The sequence below is a fragment of the Protopterus annectens genome, chromosome 13.part0 (assembly GCF_019279795.1).
Source record: "Protopterus annectens isolate FY-2018-M chromosome 13.part0, PAN1.0, whole genome shotgun sequence".
In the NCBI taxonomy this organism is placed as follows: Eukaryota; Metazoa; Chordata; order Ceratodontiformes; family Protopteridae; genus Protopterus; species Protopterus annectens.
Window position 1 is genome coordinate 575151945 of NC_056747.1, and position 24662 is coordinate 575176606.

A 24662-nucleotide genomic window follows, 5' to 3' on the forward strand; every position below is an offset into this window, starting at 1 on the left:
TACAGTCCGTCATTTCCGAAGGCTATTCTATCCCCTTTCTTCACATTCCGAGCCAATCAAAAAATCCCTTCCAGATGTTCCACCCGCTCAAAGGGATCTAGCGGTTTTCGAAATTTCAAAGCTGCTTGCAAAAAGAGCAATTCAGCCAGTTCCAGCAGACCAGCAAGGATCCGGAATCTACTCAAGGTTCTTTTTAGTTCCAAAGAAAACAGGGGACTGGAGACCAATTTTGGATCTCAGTATCTTGAACAGATCAGTCAAGAAAACAAGATTTCGGATGGTCACACTGCAGTCCATCCTTCCCCTATTGGGAAAAGGAAACTGGATGTGCTCTATAGACCTTCAGGATGCGTACTGTCACATAAAAATGAACAGACGCTCCAGAAGATTCCTCCGCTTCAGGCTGGGAACCAGTCATTTTCAATTCAGGGCCCTGCCCTTTGGTCTCACCACTGCCCCGGTGTTTACCAAATGCATGGCAGTGGTAGCTTCTCACCTGAGACGACAAGGATTCCAGGTGTTTCCATATTTGGACGACTGGCTCCTCACAGCTCCCACCAAGCATCTCCTTCTGATGGCCAGGGATTACACCTTCGCATTTGTCAAAAGTTAGGCATTTCAATAAATTGCGAAAAGTCTGTTTTGTCGCCTTGTCGTACTATTACCTTCATAGGCGCAAATCTAGACACAGTAGACATGTCTGCGAGACTAACAGATCAGAGAATAACAGACATACACAAACTGGTCTCACTCCTTTTCAACAACAACAGAATCAAAGCCAGGTTAGTGCTGAAAGTGTTGGGAATTATGGCGGCCATACCTCTGCTTCCATTAGCCAGATTCCACATGCGAATCCTTCAATGGATGCTCTTTACACAATGGTCATACCAGCAACTTCCAATGTCCCACACCATTATGATCACGCAGGCGTGCAGAAATCATCTCATGTGGTGGATGTCTTCCCCTCAGCTCTTGTTGGGAAGACCCTTTGTTCCACCCCCTCCAGTTGCTACTCTGACAACGGACGCCTCCCTGATCGGGTGGGGGGGGGTATTATCAGGGCAGGACGGTCCAGGGCACATGGCAACCAAACGAATGCCACTTGCACATAAATGTTCTGGAGATGAGAGCAGTGCTTTTAGCGTTGCAAGCCCTTCAAGACTCTCTTCCTTTGGGAACGATTGCAATCCAGACAGACAATATGTCTGTAGTGTGGTACATCAACAAACAATGCGGAACCAGGTCCTACCCCCTGTGTCGAGAAGCACTCAGATTGTGGCAATGGGCGATTTCTTCTCAGCGGTTTCTGATAGCAACGCACATCCCCGGGAAGTCCAATCAAATCGCGGACAAGTTGAGCAGAGCTATCCTCATGCCTCACGAGTGGTCTCTGAAAGACTCTGTTGTGAGAGAAATTTTCCTCAAGTGGGGTCAGCCTTGCTGCGATCTTTTTGCTACTCCCCAAAACAGCAAGTGCAGAGATTATTTCACTCTATTCCCTTTACCAGGCCAACCCAGCAGAGACGCTCTAGTCCAAGTTTGGCCCCGGGACTTCTGTATGCATTTCCTCCCTTCCCACTAATCTCTCAAGTGATACAGAAAGCTATCGCTCAGAAGGCCTCATTGATCCTCATTGCTCCTTACTGGCCTCGACAGGTGTGGTTCCCCTTTCTACATCAATTTCTATTGGAGCGACCTTGGCATCTGGACCTAGTTCCAGATCTTTTGATCCATCAGTCGGGTCAGTTACATCGCTCCCTCCCCTCTCTGAACCTCACTGCTTGGTTCCTCCAGTTCCAACCTTAGCCAGGCTTCCTCAATTATCTCACTCCGTTCGAGATATTTTGATAGCTTCCCATAAATCTTCCACTCGGAAGATTTATTTGAGTAAGTGGAAACGCTTCACATATTGGGCTCAAGGAAGGGACATAGATCCTTTCACTGCTTCCATCTATATAGTCCTTGATTTTCTAGCTGAACTCTTCCATGCAGGTTCATCTCCCTCTACTCTTAAAGTTCAATTGGCAGCTATTTCTAACTTTCATGTGGGTATTTCTGAGTCTGCCTTAATGTCCCACAAGCTTTGCAAAGCCTTTTTGAAAGGAGTTTTTCTTCTCAGACCTCCTATAAGAAATCCTCCTTCTCCTTGGGACCTAAATTTAGTTCTTACTTCTTTGATTCTTCCCCCTTTCGAACCTGCAGCCTCCTGTTCTTTAAAATTGCTATCATGGAAGACTCTCTTTCTGGTAGCTATTACTTCAGCTAGAAGAGTTTCAGAACTTCAAGCACTCGGCTGTCGACCTCCTTATCTATTGTTTCATAAGGACAGGGTATCCTTACGAACGAACCCGTCCTTTTTGCCTAAGGTAGTCTCGACAAATCTAAATCAAAGCATTGACCTCCGTCTTTTTTCCAGAATATTCCAATAGGTCTGAACAAAAATTACACTGGCTAGATGTTCATCGTCAGTTGAGGTACTATTTGGATAGAACAAAACAATTCAGAAAATCTGACCAGCTGTTTGTCTCCTATGCAGAAGGCAGAAAGGGACTTTCAGTTTCAAAGGTATCATTATCTAGATGGCTAACATCTCTGATTTCCCTTGTATATGAAATTAGACACCAAAAGCTGCCTAATAAACCTAAGGCCCATTCCACCAGAGCTTTGGCTACTTCTTTAGCCTTCCAAGACAGACTGCCTATTGACACCATTTGTGCAGCGGCTACTTGGGCTACTCCTCACACTTTCATTTCTCATTATAAGTTGGATTTAGCTTCTAGGCATAGAGCTAACTTTGGTTCCACTGTTCTCAGGAGTCTGTTCCGTTAGGCCACCCGGGACTAGGTGCTAGGACGGTCCCATCCAGCAAGAATGAAGGCGAGATAGACAACTTAACATATAGAAGTTATGTTCTTACCATAACGTTCCATGTTAGTTGTCTTCTTCTCGCCTTCTTGCGTCCCACCCTCCTGCCCCCTGGCCTGGACAGACCTAGAGGAGTTGTGATTGTGACCTCTCTTTCTACCACCTCTTTTATTAGGCATATGCTGTTGTGCATATTTCCTGGATGAGGATATAGGTCACCCTTCTTTCTCCCTGGTTAGAGGTGGAATTTGTTTATAGTTATTCTCATACTATTATAAGCTGGGGTTAGCTTACAAACGAGATCTGAGGTAACTCACGCCTAGCATTGTGGGATATAAGGGGAGCCTCGAGCCGGTGGAACCAACTCTCGAGCTTTTAGAGTGGCCGAGTCGGAGCCGAGGTCGGCTCCGAACCCATCCAGCAAGAAGAAGGCGAGAAGAAGACAACTAACATGGAACGTTATGTTAAGAACATAACTTCTATTTTTTTGAAACTGTTATTCTTCAGAAGTCTCATACTCAGCCAGCCTTTTCTTTATTTTAACATGTGATTTTTTTGCTGTTCTACAAGATCATCTAAATAGCGTCTACTGTTTTTCCAGTCTTTTTTTATTTAAATTGATGTACTCCTTTAATATTTCATTTATTTTAATCGGCTCTCACTACATTTGATTTTTTTCCTCTAAGTTACCGGAAGCTATCTCTTATACCAGAGATGAGATTTTAACTGCTTTTTGCTGAATAGCTGCAGGATTCTTTTCAATCATTGTTTTTTCTTCACCTTTTCTTGTTTATTTTCTTTCATGATGTTCGTGTTACCCTGCTGCAGTCATCACACTTGTTATCCTGCCATCAGGTGGTCCCGCAGTTGGCCCGAATTCCAAAGTCTTGGTCCGGTGTCAGTTTCTGTCGCTTCCTCCCTGACGTCAGTGCGCCAGGGGTATACAAGAGGCATCAGACGCCATTTTCTTCAGTCTTTCTTGCCACGCGGTGCCCGAAGAAGAAGCAGTTTGCAAGTACCGGTCAGCCGACACCTGAGATTTTCAATTTGAATTTCAGTCCGAAGTCTTCAATAAAGCTAAGTACCCCGTTGGGGAACATTTTCTTGCCTGAGTCCGATGTCAGAAAAAGTTGACTATTGCATTTCTTGTGGGAAGCAAATACCTCATAAGGACTTCCATTCCTATTGTATTCTTTGCCTAGGCCCAGACCACAACGTCACAGGTTGTCTGTTTTGCGCTAGGTTTAATAAACTAACTATCAAACGCCGTTTTGACTTCGCACGGCATTACTTTGGTAGGAAATTTAATTATACCATGCCTTCAGAGCAGCCGACGACCGCCACTCATAAAAACCGCAAAGATAAGGACAGGCAGCCTAGGAATAAGCCAGACACCGAGGCCTCAGCTGGGCCTGTCACCAGTTCTCCGGTTTTCAGTGAGGTGCCTATGCAGCCCCAGACGACCGCAGACAACTGCGGATTCCCATGTGGAGTCTAATAGGCCGACACTGCCTTCTACTGACACCGGAGCAGAACTAGACACCGGTGCAACGGAAACACCTTCGGTTTCTGATGGTGTCTTCAGACTGACTACACTCACCATTAAATCTTATGCTAAACTTAAAACTCCTTTAAAACCAAAGAAAACTGTACATCAGTCTACAGTTCAAGGCCCCATGCCTAAGAAACAGATGCTTAAGATGGCTGAAGATTTGATTACCCTTATCAGGGGTTCCCATCCCCCTGCTGATAAAAGACCAAGACAAGAGGAGTATTATGCATCCTCTGACCAGGTTTCTCTCTCCTCAGATTCTGAGGAACAGGATTACACTTTTCCATTTTATGAAGATTCTGATGCTGAAGACTCTATTCCCTCAGCATCTCCCCCTGAAGACTACTCCTTTGGGGAAACTTTACCTACCATGAGGGAACATTTCCACTGGGAAGGCCAGGATTACTCAGATTCTAAGAAAAGGCTTTGAGTTCCTTTTACCACCCCAGCACAGACCTCTTGCTATCCCTCCTGTTCTGGATATTGTGGATGATGTTTGCTTGGAGTCTAGTTTAAATCCAGACTCTCTCCCACCTGCTCCAGCCAAACCAGACCGATACTACAGAGTACCCGACTCGCACAAATTCCTTTATAAAAGCCCTGTAGATGACCCAGAAACCCTTTCCCAGGGTCCTAAGGGAGCTAAAGCTTCTATGGCTAAAAATCCTGTGTCTGAAAGGGATTCCAGAACAGGGCTAGATAGATGGGGCAAGAAAATGTACACCTCAGCTACTCTGGCTATGAGAGCTTTAAATTGCCCGTTTCACATGTTGAAATATCAACAATTTCTAATGTCTCAGTTAAAACAAAAAATGAGCACACATTCAGAACTGCCTGAATTCAAAGAAATGCAGGATCTGTTGAATGCAGCTGAACAGGTGGGCAAACATACTTTACAATGTGGATTTGACTCATTGGAAGCTTCTTGTAGAGCAGCTGTTACTGGCTCTGTCATACGTAGGCATGCTTGGTTGAAAGAACAAACCCTCCCTGACCATGTTAAAGCAAAATTATTGGATGCACCTTTACAACAGGATGTATTATTTGTTGTCAAAGCAGAAGAGGTTTTAAAGAAAATGGAGGATAAGGCAAAGTCTATGGAAATGGTCAAAGATTTTTTGCAGGTACAACCCCCTCGATTCAGCAGACCTTGGCCAACAAAAAACTGGTCCTTTCCAGCTTCAGACAGATCACAGAGGGGTAAATACAGACGCCCAAGGGGCAGAGGTTAGTCACAGGGCCCTTACAAACCTCGCCAATGGGGTTCTGCTACCCAGAAAGGAGGAGAAGACAGGCCCCAAGCTAGCAGAAGACTAACACAATGACTCTATCCTCAAACTACCAAGCAGATCTCTCCTGGCAACTCCCTTGGGGGGAAAACCTAGCATTTTTTGCAGACAACTGGCACATCATCACAAAAGACAAATGGGTTCTAAACATTGTCTCTCAAGGATACAGATTCCACTTTCATATCTTACCAAGGAACAAAGGAATGCCAAACCTGCCAAAAAATCAATGGGCAGAGGCACAAAAACAAATTACAGCTCTCGTGAACATGAGATCCATTCAACAGGTACCTACACAGGAGCAAGGACAAGAATTTTACTCTAGGCTCTTCCTAGTCCCAAGAAAGGACAAAGCATGGAGACCCATTCTGGATCTTTCAATTCTGAACACCTATCTGCAAGTACCAAAATTCAAGATGCTAGCACTACAGCAGCTTCTTCCCATGCTGGGCAAGAATGCTTGGCTAGTCACTTTGGACCTCAGGGAGGCATACCTGCATGTCCCTATCAGACAAAATTGCAGAAGATACCTCCGCTTCATTGCAGGTTCAAAGCATTATCAATTCTCTGCACTGCCCTTTGGCTTATCTGCTGTGCCCAGGGTCTTCACAAAATGCCTGGCACCAGTAATTGCGTACTGCAGACAAAGAGGAATTCAAATATACCCATACCTGGATGACTGCCTTATTCAAGCAGAAAGCAAAGACATTCTTTTAAAGCATCTGGCATTTGTCAACACCTTCTAAGTTGCCTAGGTACACAGTAAACGAAAAGAAATCAAAACTAGTGCCCTCACAAAACATAATATTCCTGGGTGCCAGCTTGAATACAACAGCCCAGATGGCTTATCTCATGCCAGACCAGTAACGACAGCTGTTTCAATATTTCAAAATAATGGCAACAAAGACCCAAGTCCCTGCAAGAAAAATTCTGCAGGCCTTGGGATTCATGGCATCTTGCATACTACTAATACCATTTGCAAAACTGCATATGAGGAAATTACAATGGTACCTGAAGAGTGTATGGACTCGGCAAAGCCACAGCTTGGAAACAATGATACCACTCATTCTCTGCCTTCAACAGGAATTTTTATGGTGGGCACAGGCTTGTCACCTCAAGGTTCAGCCTTTCACGTTACCCACAGCCAGGCAAACTATGACAACAGATGCATCGGACTATGCCTGGGGAGCACACATGGCAGGGCAGTGCATTCAGGGTAAATGGACTACAGATCAGAGGCATCTGCATATCAATCAAAAAGAAATGCTAGCAGTACAGAATGCCCTAACAGCTTTCGAGGACCTTCTACACCCAGGACAACTACTAATAAAGACGGACAATACCACAGTCATGTGGTACATAAGCAAGGGGGCACACATTCCTACCCTCTATGCAGACAAACCATGACCTTGTGGAACACTGCACTGTCTTACCAGGTTCAATTACAAGCACAATTCCTGCCAGGACAGAAACACATTGGCAGACGACCTAAGCAGAAACATCATGGATCCACACGAATGGAAACTAGATCCACAAGTATATGCAAAGATAGCTCAAAAATGGGGACGCCCAGACATAGATCTGTTTGCAAGCCCCCACAACCACCAACTTCAAAAATTTTGCACAAGGATCTTCCATCCACTAGCTTGGAAAGTGGACGCCCTCTCATTCAGTTGGAAAACATTAACAGTGTATGCCTTCCCTCCACTACCTCTTCTAGCAGAGGTACTGCTGAAAGTCAGATTAGAGACCACAAATGATACTAGTTGCACCAGACTGGCCACGCCAGCATTGTTACCCAATTTTAAGGAACATGGCCCAAGGCCCACCATGGATTTTGCCACAAATTCCTCACCTGCTTACCCAGCGAGATCATCAGATTCTACACAGCCAGCTCAAGACTTTAAACCTGGCTGCATGGCAAATTACCTAAACAACCAGCCAACACCTTTATCCAAAGCTGTTATGGATGTCATTCTGGAGGCCAGGAGACCCAGCATCAGGAAAACCTATTCAGACAAATGGAAAAGATTTTGCGGCTGGAACCAGGCTAAAGGCCTAACCCCCTCCTTGATCCAAACATCCTTCAGATTCTACAGTATTTAACTGAAATGTGACACAAAGGACTTTCCTTTTCATCTGTTAAGATCCACGCCTCAGCAATTTCAGCTCATTACAGCACGGATCCTCCTTTATTCTCACATCCATCCTGAGACAGTTCCTCAGAGGGACTAAGAATGTAACACCACCAAGGAGAGCTCCAACACCTACTTGGGATCTCAACTTTGTTCTGGAAAAGCTTACACTGCCACCCTTTGAACCAGCTTTTTCTGCCGATTTAAAATTTCTTTCATGGAAAACTGCCCTACTACTAGCAATAACCTCACCTTGAAGAGTCTCAGAGCTACAGGCAGTGGAACCTTTCATCATTTTTCATCAAGACAGAGTCTCTCTACGAACAAATCCTTTCTTTATGCCAAAGGTGGTATCCAGTGTGGCCCTAAACCAAACCATTCACTTGCCCACCTTCTTCCCAAATCCCCAGAACAAAGGAGAAAGACTCCTGCACTCTTTGGACATTCACAGGCAATTACATTACTACTTGGATAAAACCTAAGGCTTTCAGAAAAACTGACCAGCTTTTTGTAGCCTATGCTACAGGATCACAAGGAAAAGCTACCTCAAAGCCGACCATTTCAAAATGGATAGGGCATTGCATAAGTTTCCGTTTCCCACATCAATGGAAACCAGTACCTGCAAACATTAGGTCCCACTCCACCAGGGCTTACAGCTACATCAGCAGCCTTTCTCAGGGGAGTGCCAACCAAGGATATTCTGGAAGCTGCTATTTGGAGTTCAGTGCACACCTTCACCAAACACTGTCACTTACCTCTATACTCTTAAGACTAGAGCTGGTTTTGCCACTGCAGTTTTGCAGGGCTTACTAGCTTCTTCTAACCCTGTCGGACTCCACCTCCCATCCTTAGCTTTGGGATTCAACCCAGGTGTGATGACTGCAGCAGGGTAACACAATGGACATAGTACAGTTTTGTACCTACCACAAATGTAGATGTTGGAGTGTTCACCCTGCTGCAGTCCAGGTTACCCTCCCTCCATCCCCTCTGAACTAGCTGAACTTATCTCTACCACTCTATCCTATACTACCTCTCCTCTGTGGTGCATTTGCTTGTGCCTAAGGGTTTTGTTTTATATTTATATATATTTATATATATATATATATATAATGTGTATGTGTGTATGTATGTACACATATATATATATATATATATATATATATATATATATATATATATATCCTACATCTGGGCCAAGAAAAACTGAAGAAAATGGCGTCAGATGCCTCTTATATACCCCTGACGCACTGACGTCAGGGAGGAAGCGACAGCAACCGACGTCGGACCAAGACTTTGGAATTTGGGCCGACTGTGGGGACCGCCTGACGGCAGGATAACCCAAGTGTGATGACTGCAGCAGGGTGAACACTCTAACATCTACATTTATGGTAGGTACAAAACTGTACTTTCTCTGAGTTTCTCCTATGCTGGCCTCTTGACAGTGTACTTATTAGCCAGTAACTGAATGTTCTAGCTGGCAGAATTACTAGTTCTTATTTTTCAGTTTTATTCACGCTGGGAGAGCTGAATTTAAGCTGTTGATCAGTGTACAGCCATCTTGGAAGTCCGTAACTTCTGAGTTTTTGAAGTAATTCTTCATATATTGTTCCTTTGGAAGTAGACGTGTGCAGTCTTATTTCTGGTTGTAGAGGAGGAGCACCCTATCATTTATATTGGTAAAAAGCTTAGTAATGCCAAGAAAAGTTACTGTGCTATGAGGATTTAACCATTAAGTGTCCTCACTGGCCTTAAGTATTACTTGTTTGGGAGAGTTTTTGTTCTGATCACAGATCATTCCACCTCTTGGTGGCTTTTCTGCCACAAGGATGTCAGCCAAAAGCTGTCATGTGGATACTAAGCATTCAGGCTTTCACCTTTTGGCTCATGCATTGGACTGGCCTCACCTACCCGCACGCAGATGGACTTTTCCAGACATAGCTCATCTGCTGAAGCTCACAGATGGCTGCACTGGGGGGGGGGGGGTCATGTAGAATAGTGATGGCTGTTCCCTTTAAATTTTCTAACTCAGAAGGGTTAGGTAACAGAGTTGTGCATTGTTCCTTTAAAGATACAGACAAGAAGGCAAGAGGTTAATGAGGGACTGCTGTACCCAGGAATACAGAAAGCTCAGTGCTTTGATGAAGAGCAGATTTGTGAGACGTTTTGGTCTGATTAGGGTCTGTAGAGGACTCTAGAAGGAGTTGCTTATACCAAAGGAAGAAAAGTCAATTCAGCGGGTTACTCTGAGGGAAGGGATCTGATCCCTTTCCAGCAGAAGCTAGCTAATAAATGTATAATTTCCTTTTGTAGAAGGTGATGATATTTTAGGTCATTCCTCTTGGTGGAACTTTAAAGAGAGCTGCTGTATTATCGTGAGGTCTTTGTGAATATCGTTCATATTTTCTGTTTGTTACTCTGCCAAAATCCTTTATTTAAAGAAATTCTGAGTATAGAACAATTACTGGTTTTGACTTGTACTTTTAAAAAGTTTGCAGATCAGGAGCCTATGAAGAGTTTAGTTTTTTACTACAAACTGTACTATGTGGTATAAACTGCATTTTCCTCTTTCGTCAACTTTGTTTATTGTAAATAAATGTTTCAAATTGGAAAATATGTTCATTGATTCCTTTTGTGTATTACAAGCAAAGCAATATACCACTATACATATTGCATGCAGATGTTGTGAAGAATGTATACTGCATCAGTCTGAAGAAACTTAAGTTGGTTAAAAGGAATTGTTTTTCCCTTAAGCTTACAGCGTGAGGAAGAAGCAGCTTTTGCTAACAGCCAAGGGGCTCAATCGCTCACATTTTCAAAGTTTGAGGAGAAGAAAACCAATGAGAAAACAAGGAAAGTTACTACTGTGAAAAAGTTTTTCACTCCATCATCAAGGGCCTCAACTAAAAAAGGTAAGAAATAAAAGTAACTACTTTCTTTGTCCGTCTTCAGTTGTTTTTTAAGTGATGTATGCTTGGATATGATGTAGAGAATCACGTTTTATAAAGCTAAAACTCCACACTCTGAAAAGCATACACCATGCTGACTTATTCACTGCCATCTTGATGAAATATATTTTCCTGTGACTTGTTTTTTTCAGAACGTGGTTGCCTAGGGTTTTTATATTGGTGGTGGTGGTGGTGGTGATAGGATGCAGAACATGGCTCACTTTCCAATGTTCCCTGTGCTGTAAACATTGTCCTCTATTGGTGTGATGGTAGCAGCTGACTCTTCTATTTATTATGTTTATCAACATTTTTATTTTAAGTTCAGAGATTTTAGTTGTTGTGTCTTTCAGCTTTTTCCCGGTTAGGGGTCGCCACAGCGGAACTCCGGTCCGCTAATGATTGGCAGTAGATTTTTATGTGCTGGGTTGTCAGCTCTGACGCACAACCTTCAACGAAGGTATGCCCATTCACGTAGTCTCCCCACAGAAGATGCTGTAGCTGAGAATCGAACAGGACAACGTCCTACTGTGAGGCGACAACGCTACCGTAGCACTATATAATAAGCCCTGAATTGCGTAGAAAAATATGATAGACATAGTAAAGAGAATAGTGTATGTGGTGCTTATTTGTCTTACCCAAGATTTGGATCATTAAGTGTTTTAAGACCCTTATGTAAGATTACCCTAGATAAGTGAAAGAAAATTTTAGTAACTTCTGTATCTGGTGGGATGTATACGCATATGGATATATGTGCAGGCAGTTGCAGGTCAAAATGGCAAAAGCTTGTTGAACCTGTAAATGAGAGAATGCTCATATGAGTGAACATTCTATTCTGTTGAGTTTTTTTGCAGTAAAGTCATTGTATTTGGGTTTGCCCACTTCCTGTTACCCCTGACTAGATTGTTTCAGCTGTGTGCAATTTCCCAGTGATTATCAAATCTGCTATCACACCTGTAAAGCATCTGATACGGGCATATAGTCATTGTTGTCATGTTCAGGGTTTACTTCTTCTCACAGTCTAAGTACCACTGTCTCTCATTTTCACTCCAACGTAGTGACATGTACACCTATGCTGCCTGTTTGACAAAAAGAAAAAAACCCAGAAAATGAAGACAGGATCTTATGAGCAAGAAATAGTTAAATAAGGGATAGGAGATTAGATGGCAAACAGTAAAGAGGCTCATGAAAATGGGGAAAAGATTGAGTAATGGAGGAGATGGGGTTGGGGGATAAGGAGAAAGTATTTTCAGGAAACACCAGAGACAACTGAACAACAGGAATGGAAGCCAATATTACAGGTACTGAAATATGTTTCAAAGGCTCATAGACTTGAAATATTTGCTTGGAATTGCCTCCATAAATATTTGTATACACCTGCTAGATTGCAAAGAATGTTCTTGAACTCTGGCGATTTCGGAGGTATCAAGGTGAGAGAGAAACATGGGCACACATTTGGGGGGGTGTAATCCTGGATTAATTCAAGAAGCAGATGCAGGAAATAAACCAAGTAGCTCCACAAATAGGTAAGGTAATTGGGGAACCTATTACTATTGTGATATGATAGAGTAAAAAAGAAGAAAAAAGAAATGGTGGGTTTAGTATTGATGGTAGGGAAGAAACGAGAAAAAAAATTGAAAAGGAGTGAACCACTGGTAAGAGTTGAAATGAGAATATTAGAAAGTACAGTTGTGTAAAATCTTATAATGGTAGATTTCTTTGCTTTCATTGCTGCAGTATTCTTAACAGATGGGATTCCCTGGTGTGTAAGCCTAAATGTCTGGCCAGTCTACCCAAAGACTACTTGTTGCTTTTAAAAGGTACTCTGAGTGTCACCCTAATGCACCTTGCATTGTAGGGCGTGAAGGTCCTGTTCAGGCCTGCCATAATCAGAACTGTATGCCCCAGTAGGAACACAGTCCAAGAAACCCAAGAGGTAACCTGTACATCTAGGAAGGCAAAAGACTTAGGGGGATGGAGTGTGCGAATACTGCAGCAGTGAAGGCAAGAACATCTACTGTTTATGCAAGACTTTACACAACTGTACTATGTCCTTACATTCATTTCTGCAGTATTCTTAGCGGGCAAGAGTGTGCCAAAGCTCAACAGGAAATTTGGGAGGGGAAGCTGCATAACAGCCCCCTAAAAGCCATTTAGAACTGCACTAGCAAAACCAGCCCTACCTCTAGAGATACCATCCTACTTGTAATGCTTGGAAAAGGTATGCACAGAAGTTTAGGTAGCTGCCTATAGAATAGAATTAGTATCCAAGCCCTTGAAAAAAGCACCCGAAGAAGCAACAGCTCTAGTAGAGTTGCCTGTGCATGTGCAAAGTTTGCAGCACCCTCTCCCTGTCAGATTGCGGACAGGGGAAAAATAGATTAATAGACTGATTTAGTGATAGCTCATCGACCACCTTAGACATAAAGAAGGGTTAATGCGCAAGGACACCTTGTCCTCATGAAAGACCAAAAAGGAGGACAAGCCATAAGGGCCTGCAACTCAAACACCTGTATGGCAGAAGTAAGAGCTAACAAAAGAAAAGTCTTCCAGGAAAAATGTAGCAAGGAAACTGGAGTAGCATGCTCAAAGGAGCCAAAGTCAACTTCTCTAAAGCAACATTAAGATCCCAAGGAGGAGGTACAAGCTTTCCGGGATGTCTTATATTAAGGGCGCCTTTAAGAAATTGTTTAACCCTCAAATCTAGAAGACAGAGGAGGTGAAAGTCAGACAGGCAGAGATAACTGATGAGGGCCTTAATAGAGGAAGTGTGTGTGTGTGTGTGTGTGTGTGTGTGTGTGTGTGTGTGTGTGTGTGTGTGTGTGTGTGTGTGTGTGTGTGTGTGTGTGTGTGTGTGTGTCCGCCACAGCTTCAATATCCCTGGCTTGTGCCCATTGAGTGCCAAAATATGCTCAGGCTGTTCTATATCACTGAAATGGATAAGGTGAAAATCAGCGAAAGAATGAATGAATAATTTTCCTTTAAGTGCCTTATTTTAATTTGTTTTGTGAAATTCTTTACAGTTTTCAGAATTTTACTTTTGGTCTTTACAAGAAGTACATGATGTTCTTCGTGTTTCACTGTTTTTCGTGTTTCACTGTTGCAGTCATTACATTTGGGTAATCTGCTGGCAGGTTGCCCTCAGTCGGCTTGAATAAAAGTCCTGGGTCTTGCGTTGGCTGCAGTCTCCTCTTCCATGACGTCAAGTTGTCAGGGGTATAAAACATGCAGCCGATGCCATTTTATTCAGTCTTTCTTGCCGCACTGTGCCCGAAGCAGAAGCAGTTCGCAAGTGCCGGTCGGCAGACTCCTGAAATTTTCACATTAGAGTTTCAGAACCGAAGTCCTCAACTAAAGCCAAGTACCCCGTTGGGGAAACTTTTTCTTGCTCCTTACTGATGTCAGTAAAAGATGCTAATTGCATTACTTGTGGGAAGCAAATACCTCATAAGGATTTTCATTTGTACTGTATTCCTTGCTTAGGCCCAGATCATATCGTGCCTTGCTGTCGGTTTTATGCTAGATTTAACCAACGCACTATTAAGCGTCTGTATATTTTTGCTTCAAAATATTTTGGATCCAGATTTAATTATACTGAAATGTCGTCTGTTAGCAATCAGACTACCAGAGTTCACAAAAAACGCAAAGAAAAAGAGACTGTCTAGGTCCAAAACCGACGAAGCTTCTCCTAAGCCAGTCACCGGTACTCAATGAGGTGCTTTCTCAGCCCTTGATACCCGCTACTTTTGAGTCGCATGCCTCTACCGAGACCCATGCGGAGTATGACACGAGATTCTCAGAGTATTGAACCTGTGGATGTCTCTCCCTTGAATGGGTCCGGAGCCACTGAGCAGGCACCAGCTTCTGAGGGTGTTTTCAGGTCGCAACATTTTTATATAAAACCGACACCAGCTTTAAAAACAAGATCAAAAACATCTTCTAAGTGTAAAAAAACGACGCATGAGCCACATGCTCTGGCCCCTATGCCTAAAAAACAGATTATCAAAATGGCTGAGGACTTAATTACCTTGATCAGGGGTTCCCAACCCCAACCCCCCCCCCCTCTTGCTAAGAGGCCTAGGCAAGACACTGATTATGAATCTTCAGATCAGGTTTCCATTTCTTCTTATTCCTCTTCTGATCAGGAATTTTCTATACCACCCTGTGAGGATTCAGATGCAGAAGAATCCGTTCCATCTGCATCTTCTCCTGGGGATTATTCTTTTGGAGAAACCTTGCATACTTTAAGGGAACATTTTCATTGGAGAGTCAGGATTTCTCTGAATCAAAAAAGAGGCTTAGGGATTTCCATCTTCCACAACATAGGCCTTTGGCTATATCTCCTGTATTAGACATTGTTGATGATGTGTTTTCTGAGTCAATCATGGCTCCTGATTCCCTACCTCTGGCTCCTAGTAAGCCAGGCAGATATTACAGGAAGGGTTCCTGACTCCCACAAATTTCTATTCAAAAATCCTGCTGCTGACCCTGACATTATCTCACAGGGTCCCAAAGGTGTAAAGGCCTCTACAGCCAAAAATCCTACCCCGCCAGGCAGATATTACAGGAAGGGTTCCTGACTCCCACAAATTTCTATTCAAAAATCCTGCTGCTGATCCTGACATTATCTCACAGGGTCCCAAAGGTGTAAAGGCCCCTACAGCCAAAAATCCTACCCCGTCTGATAGAGATTCCAGGGCGCTGGATAGATGGGGAAAGAAGGTTTATACGTCTGCAACCTTGGCAATTGGGGAATTAAACTGCCAGTTTCATATGCTTGAATAACAGCATTACAGGAATTATTGCATGCAGCAGAACAGGTTGGAAAGCATACTTTGCAATGTGGTTTTGATTCCTTGGAGGCCTCTTGCAGGGTCACAGTTACTGGATCTGTGATTAGAAGGCATGCCTGGCTCAAGGAGCAAAATCTGCCTGATCATGTTGAACACATTCCTGGACATTCCAAAATTCAAAATGCTGACTTTACAACAGCTACATCCTGTGCTGGGCAGGAACACTTGGATAGTGACTCTAAGTTTAAAAGAGGCGTACCTGCATATCCCAATAAGGGAATTGTGCAGAAGATACCTCCGCTTCAAGGCAGGTTTTGTGCATTACCAATTCTGTGCACTGCCCTTTGTAAAGACCCTGGGCGCAGTAGATAAGCCAAAGTGCCTGGCACCAGTAATTGCATTTTGCAGGCAAAGAAGCATACAAATTTATCCTTACCTGGATGACTGTCTCATTCAAGCAGAGAACAGACATTCTTCTTCAACATCTGGCGTTTGTAAAAAGGCTTCTAACTTGCCTAGGGTACACAGTAAACGAAAAGAAATCACAAATGGTACCCTCTCAAATAATTACATTCCTGGGTGCAAGCTTAAATACAGCTGCCCAGATGGCTTGCCTAATGCCAGACAAAGGCAATTGACAACATACTTCAAACAGATGGCAACAAAAACCCAGTTATCTGCAAGACAAATTCTGCAGGCTTTGGAGTTCATTGCATCCTGCATTCTACTAATTCCATATGCTAGACTGCATATGAGTAAATTTCAATGGTACCTAAAAAGTTTATGGAGTCAACATTATCCAGTCTGGAAACAATGACCCCTCTCATTCCCTGCCTACAGCAGGAGTTTCTTTGGTGGGCAGAGACATGGCACCAAAACAAGGGACTGTCATTCACTCTAGCCCCTGCCACCCAAACCCTAACTACAGATGCATCAGACTATGCTTGGGGGGCCCACCTGGCAGGGAAATGCATTCAGGGCATATGAAGCCCAAAACAAATGCATCTGCATATCAACCAGAAAGAGATGTTATCTGTTCAGAATGCTCTGACAGCCTTCAAGGACTTACTTTATCCAGGACAACTACTGGTAAAGACGGACAACACCACGGTTATGTGGCACATAAATAAGCAGGGGGGTACACATTCCTACCCCTTTGCAGACTAGCCATGGCATTGTGGAACACAGCCTTGACTTACCAGGTACATCTTCAAGTTCAATTCCTGCCAGGAAAACAAAATACTCTGGCAGGCGACCTAAGCAGAAATCTTATGGACCTGCACAAGTGGAAACTGGATCCACATATCTTCAGCATGGTAACACAGAAATGTTGGAGTCCAGACAGATATATTTGCCTCTCCCCAAAATTATGAACTGGACAAATTCTGCACAAGGACTTATCACAGACAAACATGGAAAGTGGATGCCCTATCTTTCAGTTGGAAATCGGTCTATGCCTTTCCCCCTCTGCCTCTTCTCTCCAAGGTCTTACTAAAGGTCAGACAGGAAAAAACATAAATGATCCTAATTGCTCCGGACTGGCCTCGCCAGCACTGATACCCAATTCTAAGGAATATGTCTCCTTGGTACTTGCCTCAAATACCTCATCTACTGCCTCAGCAGAACAATCAAATTCTGCACACTCTGCTCCAAACTCTGAGCCTTGCAGCATGGCTGATCATTTAATTATTCAAATACCTCTCAGTAAATCTGTGATGGAAGCCAGACGACCTAGTACTGGAAAATCTTATGCTGATAAATGGAAGAGATTCTGTGCTTGGAACCAAGCACAAGGAATGGACACAGCAAAACCAAATATCCCTCAGATTTTACAATACTTGACAAGGGCCTATCTTTTTCTTCAATAAAAATCCTTGCCTCTGCCATCTCGGCTCATTACAACACGGAGCCTCCCATCTTTTCTCATCCTCTGCTAAAACAGTATTTTAGAAGGGCCAAAAATTTAAGGCCTCCCAGAAGATCACCTTTTCCTGCATGGGACCTCAATTTTGTGCTGGAAAAACTCACCCTGCCTCCTTTTGAACCAGCAGCTACTGCGGATATAAAATTTTTATCTTGGAAAACGGCTTTCCTTTTCGCAATCACTTCAGCAAGAAAGGTTTCAAAACTTTAGCTCTCATGGCTGTGGAGCCTTTATTACATTTTACCCGGACAGGGTGTCCCTCAGGACCAAACCTTCCTTTATGCCTAAGGTGGTATCCAGTGTGGCTCTTAACCAAACTATTCACCTGCCAACATTTTACCCAAATCCGCAGAACAAGGGGGAGCGGATTCTGCATTCATTGGACGTACACAGACAACTAAGATTCTACTTAAACAGGACCAAATCTCTAAGAAAGTCTGAGCAACTACTGGTGGCATTTGCTTCAGGATCAGAGGGGAAGGCTATATCAAAGCAGACTATTTCTAAGTGGATAAGCCACTGCATTCGTTTTTTCTACTTGCACCATGGTAAACCTGTGCCCAAGGGAATCAGGTCACATTCCACTAGGGCTGCCTCTACCTCAGCAGCCTTTCTCAGAGGAGCTCCAACCAAAGACTTTCTAGAAGCTGCTACTTGAAGCTCTGATCATACCTTCACAAAGCATTATCATTTGCCTCTCTTCTCCAAATCTATGGCGGGCTTTGCCACTGCAGATATCCTTCAAGAATGCAACTGCAGTCCTTACATATGGGTTGTCCTGCCTCAGGCAGCCCTCGGTCGGCCGGATTCCAAAGTCTGGCGTTGGCTGATGTCGCCTCCTCCTCGACGTCAGAGTGGCTGGGGTATAAAAGCATCAGCCGACGCCATCTTCCTCAGTCTTTCTTGCCGCGCAGTGCCTGAACAAGAAGCAGTTCGCAAGTGCCGGTCGGTCAGCTCCTGTGTTTTCAGTATCCGAAGTCATCAAAAAGCTAAGTACCCCATTGGGGAACCTTTTCTTGCCTCAGCCGATGTTAGATAAAACTGCAAAAGTTAATAACTGTTTGTCTTGTGGCAAACAAATACCTCATAAGGACTTTCATTCTTACTGCCTAACCTGCCTTGGCCCAGACCACGACGTCTCGGCCTGTGCTGCCTCTGCTTGCTTCAACAAGCGCACACTCGGGCGCCGGGCAGAATTTGCTGAAGACTTTTTTGGCGATAAATACTCTATCATGCCGTCAGAACAACCGACGACACATTTCCAAAAAACAGAAGGACCAGGGCCAACATTCTCGGCCTGCGACTTCCACCGACAGCACGCCAAAACCTACCGCGAGTGCATCGGTCTCTTCTGAGGCGGTTATTCCACCGCTCCAGACCGACAACACCGCTTTACCGTTATCTTCGGCCCCAGAGCCTACGCCGGTGCCGGTTGTTGATTTTCCCCCAGAAGCTGAAGCCCAAGATTTGCCCGAGACCATACCGGTGGACAAAGTTACTCCAGCACGTGGAGCAGCTAGGCCTCCGGCGTCCATGTCAATCAAGGCCTACACCCGTGCTAAGGCTGCCAGCCAGTCTTAAGTCTCACCCTCCTAAAACTTTCTCAGGGTCCCACTACTGATAAACAGATCATGACTTTAGCTGCAGATCTAATTTCCTTAATCAGAGGTTCCCAGGCTCATCCTGACAGAGGTTCTCAGCCGCCCTCAGACAAAAGGCCCAGGGTTGAACAGACAGACACCCTTTCTTCAGATGAGGCCTCCGGTGACTCTGATCACTCGGATACCCAGGAAGAGTCCTTCCAGGCCTACGAGGATTCTGATGTGGAGGGATCTTTTCCTTCTGCCTCCCCTCCCGAGGATATTTCTTTTGAGGAAATTCTCCACTCCGAGAGAGCATTTTCAGTGGCAGGGCCAGGAATTCTCTGACTCCAGGAAAAGGCTTCGTACCTTCCTTAAGCTTCCCCAGCACAGGCCTTTAGCTATCCCTCCAGTGTTAGATGTATTGGATGATGTGTACTCAGATTCGAGTGCTTCTCCAGATTCTCTCCCTCCTGCTCCTGTTAAGCCAGACAGATACTACAGGGTTCCTGAAACTCATAAACATCTTTTTAAGGCCCATTCTGTTGATCTAGAAACTATTTCCCAGGGGCCCAAAGGAGTAGCCACCTCCACGGCCAAAAATCCTTTGCCCGCAGACAGGGAATCTAGGGCCCTGGAGAGGTGGGGCAAAAAAGTTTATACCTCAACCACGCTGGCCATGAGGGCCCTAAACTGCCTTTTTCATATGTTTCAGTATCAGGATTTCTTGATGGATGATTTGCAGAAAAATTTAGCCTCTCCTGAGCCTTTATACTTCAACCACACTGGCCATGAGGGCCCTAAACTGCCTTTTTCATATGTTTCAGTATCGGGATTTCTTGATGGATGATTTGCAGAAAAAGTTAGCCTCTCCTGAGCCTTTAGATAGGAAGGCCTTGCAGGATTTGGTTCATAATACACAGCAGGTTAGCAATCATTTTCTTCAGTTTGGTTATGATGCATTGGAAGCTTCATGTAGGGCAGCTATGACAGGGGCCGTCATACATAGACATGCATGGTTGAAAGAACCGGCATTGCCAGATCATGTTAAAGTAAAGCTTCTAGATGCACCTCTGGAAAAGCACAAGCTATTTGGTGCTAATGCTCAGGATGTGTTGAAATCAATTGAGGAGAAGGCTAAATCAGTGCAGACGGTCAAAGATTTCCTCCAGGATCAGCAGGAATTGGCCTTCAAAGAATTGGTCCTTTCCAGACTCTGACAAGTTTCAAAGGGGAAAGAACAGGCGTGCCCGAGGGAGAGGGCAATACCAAGGCTCCTACAGGGGACGCCAGTGGCAACCAACTAATCAGAGAAGTGGAGCAGGGACTTCCACTACTACCCAGGGACAATCACAATGACTTGACTTTGACACCGCTGACCAAGGCTCAAAGAGAAGCACCTTTAGGCAGAAAATTATCCTTATTTTCAAAAAATTGGCACATTTTAACAAGGGACAAATGGATTCTGGACATAATAGACCAAGGCTACAGGTTCCACTTCCATACTTTACCAACAAGACAAGGCATGCCAAACCTGCCACAAAATCAGAGGGCAGAGGCATTCGTACAAGTTTCAAAGCTGTTACAAATCAAAGCGATAGAAAAGGTTCCTCAGGAACAAGGCCAGGGATTCTACTCAAGACTGTTCCTTGTTCCAAGAAAAGAAAATCAATGGAGACCTATACTGGACTTGTCCGCTCTAAACACTTTTCTCATTGTACCAAAATTCAAAATGCTGACGCTACAGCAACTCCTTCCCATGCTGGGCAAGGGGTCTTGGCTGGTTACTCTGGACCTCAAGGAGGCATACCTGCATCTCCCAATCAGACCCAGTTGCAGAAGATACCTCAGATTTCTTGCAGGGTCAGAGCGTTATCATTTCTCAGCATTGCCCATTGGCTTATCTACTGCGCCCAGAGTGTTCACAAAATGCCTGGCATCAGTAATTGCACACTGCAGACTCCAGGGGATACAAATATACCCTTAACCTGGACGACTGCCTTATACAAGCAGACAGCAAGCAAGCCTTGTCAAAAAACTTGAATTGTCATTCACTTACTACAGGCTCTGGGATACACAGTCAACATTCAAAAATCAAGAATACTGCCATCCCAACAAATAATTTTTCTAGGAGCCAAACTAGACACAAAATCTCAAATGGCTTACCTCACAGAAGAGAAGCAAGAACAATTACCAGATTACTTCAAAGCTCACCCACATGACTGCAAGGAAAATCCTGCAGGCCCTGGGTTACATGGCATCTTGCATTCTATTGATTCCACTGGCAAGACTACACATGAGAACTGCAATGGTACCTAAAACGTTTATGGTCTCGACACAGCCACAACTTAGAAGAAATTATCCCACTCATCCCATGTCTACAGAGGGAATTTTTGTGGTGGGCCCAAGCAAGCCAGTTAAAGGTATGCCTTTCGACAAATCTCAGACAAGCCAAACCATTACAACAGACACCTCAGACCATGGATGGGGGGCGCACATGGAGGGCAGATGCATTCAAGGGCAATGGACCCCACGGGAAGTGCATCTACACATCAATCAAAAAGAGATGTTAGCAGTAATTCATGCAATCGAGGCCTTCAGAAAATCTCTTCAACACGGTCAACTGCTAATAAAGACGGACAACACCACTGTCATGTGGTATATAAACAAGCAGGGAGGTACTCATTCTTACCCCCTCTGCAGACTAACAATGACTGTTTGGGAAAAATCCCTGAAACGGAACATACAGCTGCAATCCCAGTTTGTTCTGGGCAAGGACAATGTTCTGGCGGACAGTCTAAGCAGAAACATCCTGGACCCACACGAATGGATGCTGCATCCAGACATTTTTGCACAAATAACTCTGGCATGGGGGAGGCCGGACATAGATCTCTTTGCCTCACACCTCAATCATCATCTGAAAAAGTTCTGCTCGAGGACTCACCATCCACAAGCCTGGAGAATGGATGCTCTCTCCTTCAGCTGGAGCTCTCTAACAATCTATGCATTCCCACCTCTACCATTAATGACAAAGGTGCTTCTGAAGATCAAAGCAGATCAACCGAAAGGCATCTTAATAGCTCCAGATTGGCCAAGACAGCACTTGTATCCATTACTAAGGAGCATATCCTGCACCAAGCTGTGGCCCCTGCCTCAATGGCCTCTACTTTTGACCCAGTACAATTACAGGACGGTTCATCCCAACCTGCAAACACTGCAGCTAACAGCTTGGAGGGTTCCATGAATTCTCCCCATATGTCTCTCTCCAAGGAAGTTCAACAGATCTTATTGGACGCACGCAGACCTTCCACCAGGAAGACCTATTCAGCTAAATGGAAGAGATTCAACATCTGGAATACCAACAAGGGTCAGGATGCATCAGTTTTAAGCATCCCACAGATACTAGAATACTTGGCAGAAATGCTGCATAACGGACTTTCCTATTCTTCCATAAAAATACACGCTTCAGCAATTTCAGCAAAGTACAACACTGATCCACCTGTGTTTTCACATCCTTTGCTAAGACAATTTCTAAGAGGGATAAGGAATATCAAACCTCCCAGAAAACCACCAGTGCCTGCATGGGACCTCAACTTCGTGTTGGAAAAATTAACTCTTCCACCTTTTGAGCCAGCAGCATCTTCAGAATTGCAATTTCTTTCCTGGAAAACAGTTTTCCTGTTGGCAATTACCTCAGCAAGAAGAGTTTCGGAGATACAAGCCCTCATGGCAGTACCTCCATTTCTCATTTTTCATCAGGACAGAGTTTCTTTAAGAACCAATCCCTCTTTTATGCCAAAAGTGATATCCAGGGTGTCTCTAAATCGAGCAATTCACCTGCCTACCTTCTTCCCCAATCCTCAAAATAAAGGGGAAAAGTTGCTACACACTTTGGACATACACAGACAACTACGCTACTACTTGGACAGAACAAAGGCCAACAAAGTCTGACCAGCTATTTGTAGCATACGCTGCTGGGGTGCAAGGAAAGGCAATTTCCAAACAATTTCAAAATGGATTGGTCATTGCATCAGATTCTATTATTCCTTCCATGGAAAGGGTGTGCCAGCCAATATTAGGCCACACTCCACCAGAGCTACAGCCATCTCCACAGCCTTTCTAAGAGGGCTGGCTACAAAGTACCTTCTAGAAGCTGCTACATGGAGCTCCGTGCATACATTTTCCAAGCACTACAACCTGCCTTTATATTCCAGATCCCGAGCAGGCTTTGCTTCGGCAGTCCTGCAGGGCATTTTAGCTACACCATCCCTATCTTAGAGCCTACCACCCCCAGCTTGGCTATGGTATTCAACCCATATGTAAGGACTGCAGTTGCATTCTTGAAGGACATAGTACAGTTTTGTACCTACCATAAATGTAGATGTCCGATAGATATGCAACTGCAGTCAGGTTTTCCCTCCCTCCCTCCTACCCCTCTGTATTTTGGGTCCACTTCCCTCCTTTTATAATTAGCTGGGGATATCTGTTATGGTGTATGTCTGGAATTCTTTATCCAGTTCTAAATTTAGCCTTCCTTGGAGGGCACCTGGCATCTGGGGCAAGAAACACTGAGGAAAATGGCATCGGCTGATGCTTTTATACCCCAGCCGCTCTGTCGGGGAGGAGGTGACATCAGCTGACGCCGGACCCAGATTTTGGAATCCGGCCGACCGAGGGCTGCCTGAGGCAGGACAAACCCATATGTAAGGACTGCAGTTGCATATCTATCGGACATCTACATTTATGGTAGGTACAAAACTGTACTTTCTGCAAGGCCTTATAGCTGCTCCTGTTGCTATTTCGTTCCAACCTCCCATCTATAGCTTTGGGATTCTACCCAAATGTAAAGACTGCAACAGTGAAACACGAAGAGCATAGTACAGTTGTGTACACTTAACATAAATGTAGATGTTCGAGTGTATTCACTGTTGCAGTCCGGGTTACCCACCCACCTTCCACCTTTTTCTATAATTTCTCTTTCCTTCACAGTATTCTAAAGCCTTTCTGGTGTATTTGCTTTTAGATAAAGGTAAAGTTTATGTTGCTAAAAGTACATATGTTCTTCATCTCACATTGCTGCAGTCCTTACACTTGGGTAGTCCGCTGTCCTCGGTCGGCCCGAATATCAAAGTATAAGGCTGACGTCGGTCAAGGCGCATTTGACTGACATCAGGATGTCAGGGTACAAATGCGCATGACCGACGCCATATCCTCAGTCTTTTTTGCCGCATGGTCCGATGCAGAAGCAGCATTGCAAGTGCCGGTTGGCGTTCTGAGATTTTTCGATTTCGAAGTTTCAGACCGAGTTCAAAGTTGGCTAAGTACCCCGTTGGGGAATATTTTAGTTTTTTTTTTCTTGCCTCAGTCATTTACCGGATGTCAGAAAAAGTTAATAATTGCATTTCTTGTGGGAAACAGATACCGCATAGAGATTATCATTCTTTGTGTATTCCTTGCTTAGGGCCTGAGCACGACGTTGTTGGCTGTCGCTCTTGTGCTAGATTTAATAAACGCACTATTAAGAGAAGGTTGGATTGTGCAAGGTTAGTCTTTGGGAAGCGGTGCAATTATAAAATGCCGTCGGA

General features: G+C 44.2%; 1 protein-coding gene across 2 annotated transcripts in view; it reads left to right on the forward strand.

Annotated features, from left to right (window-relative positions):
• RABGEF1 (RAB guanine nucleotide exchange factor 1) overlaps positions 1-24662 on the forward strand; it is a 587842-nt gene that overhangs the window by 137457 nt on the left and 425723 nt on the right. For both annotated transcript variants that reach the window (XM_044054238.1, XM_044054237.1), the window contains exon 3: positions 10590-10747. In XM_044054238.1, coding sequence (XP_043910173.1) covers positions 10590-10747 — 158 coding nt within the window. The remainder of the gene's footprint in view (positions 1-10589; positions 10748-24662) is intronic.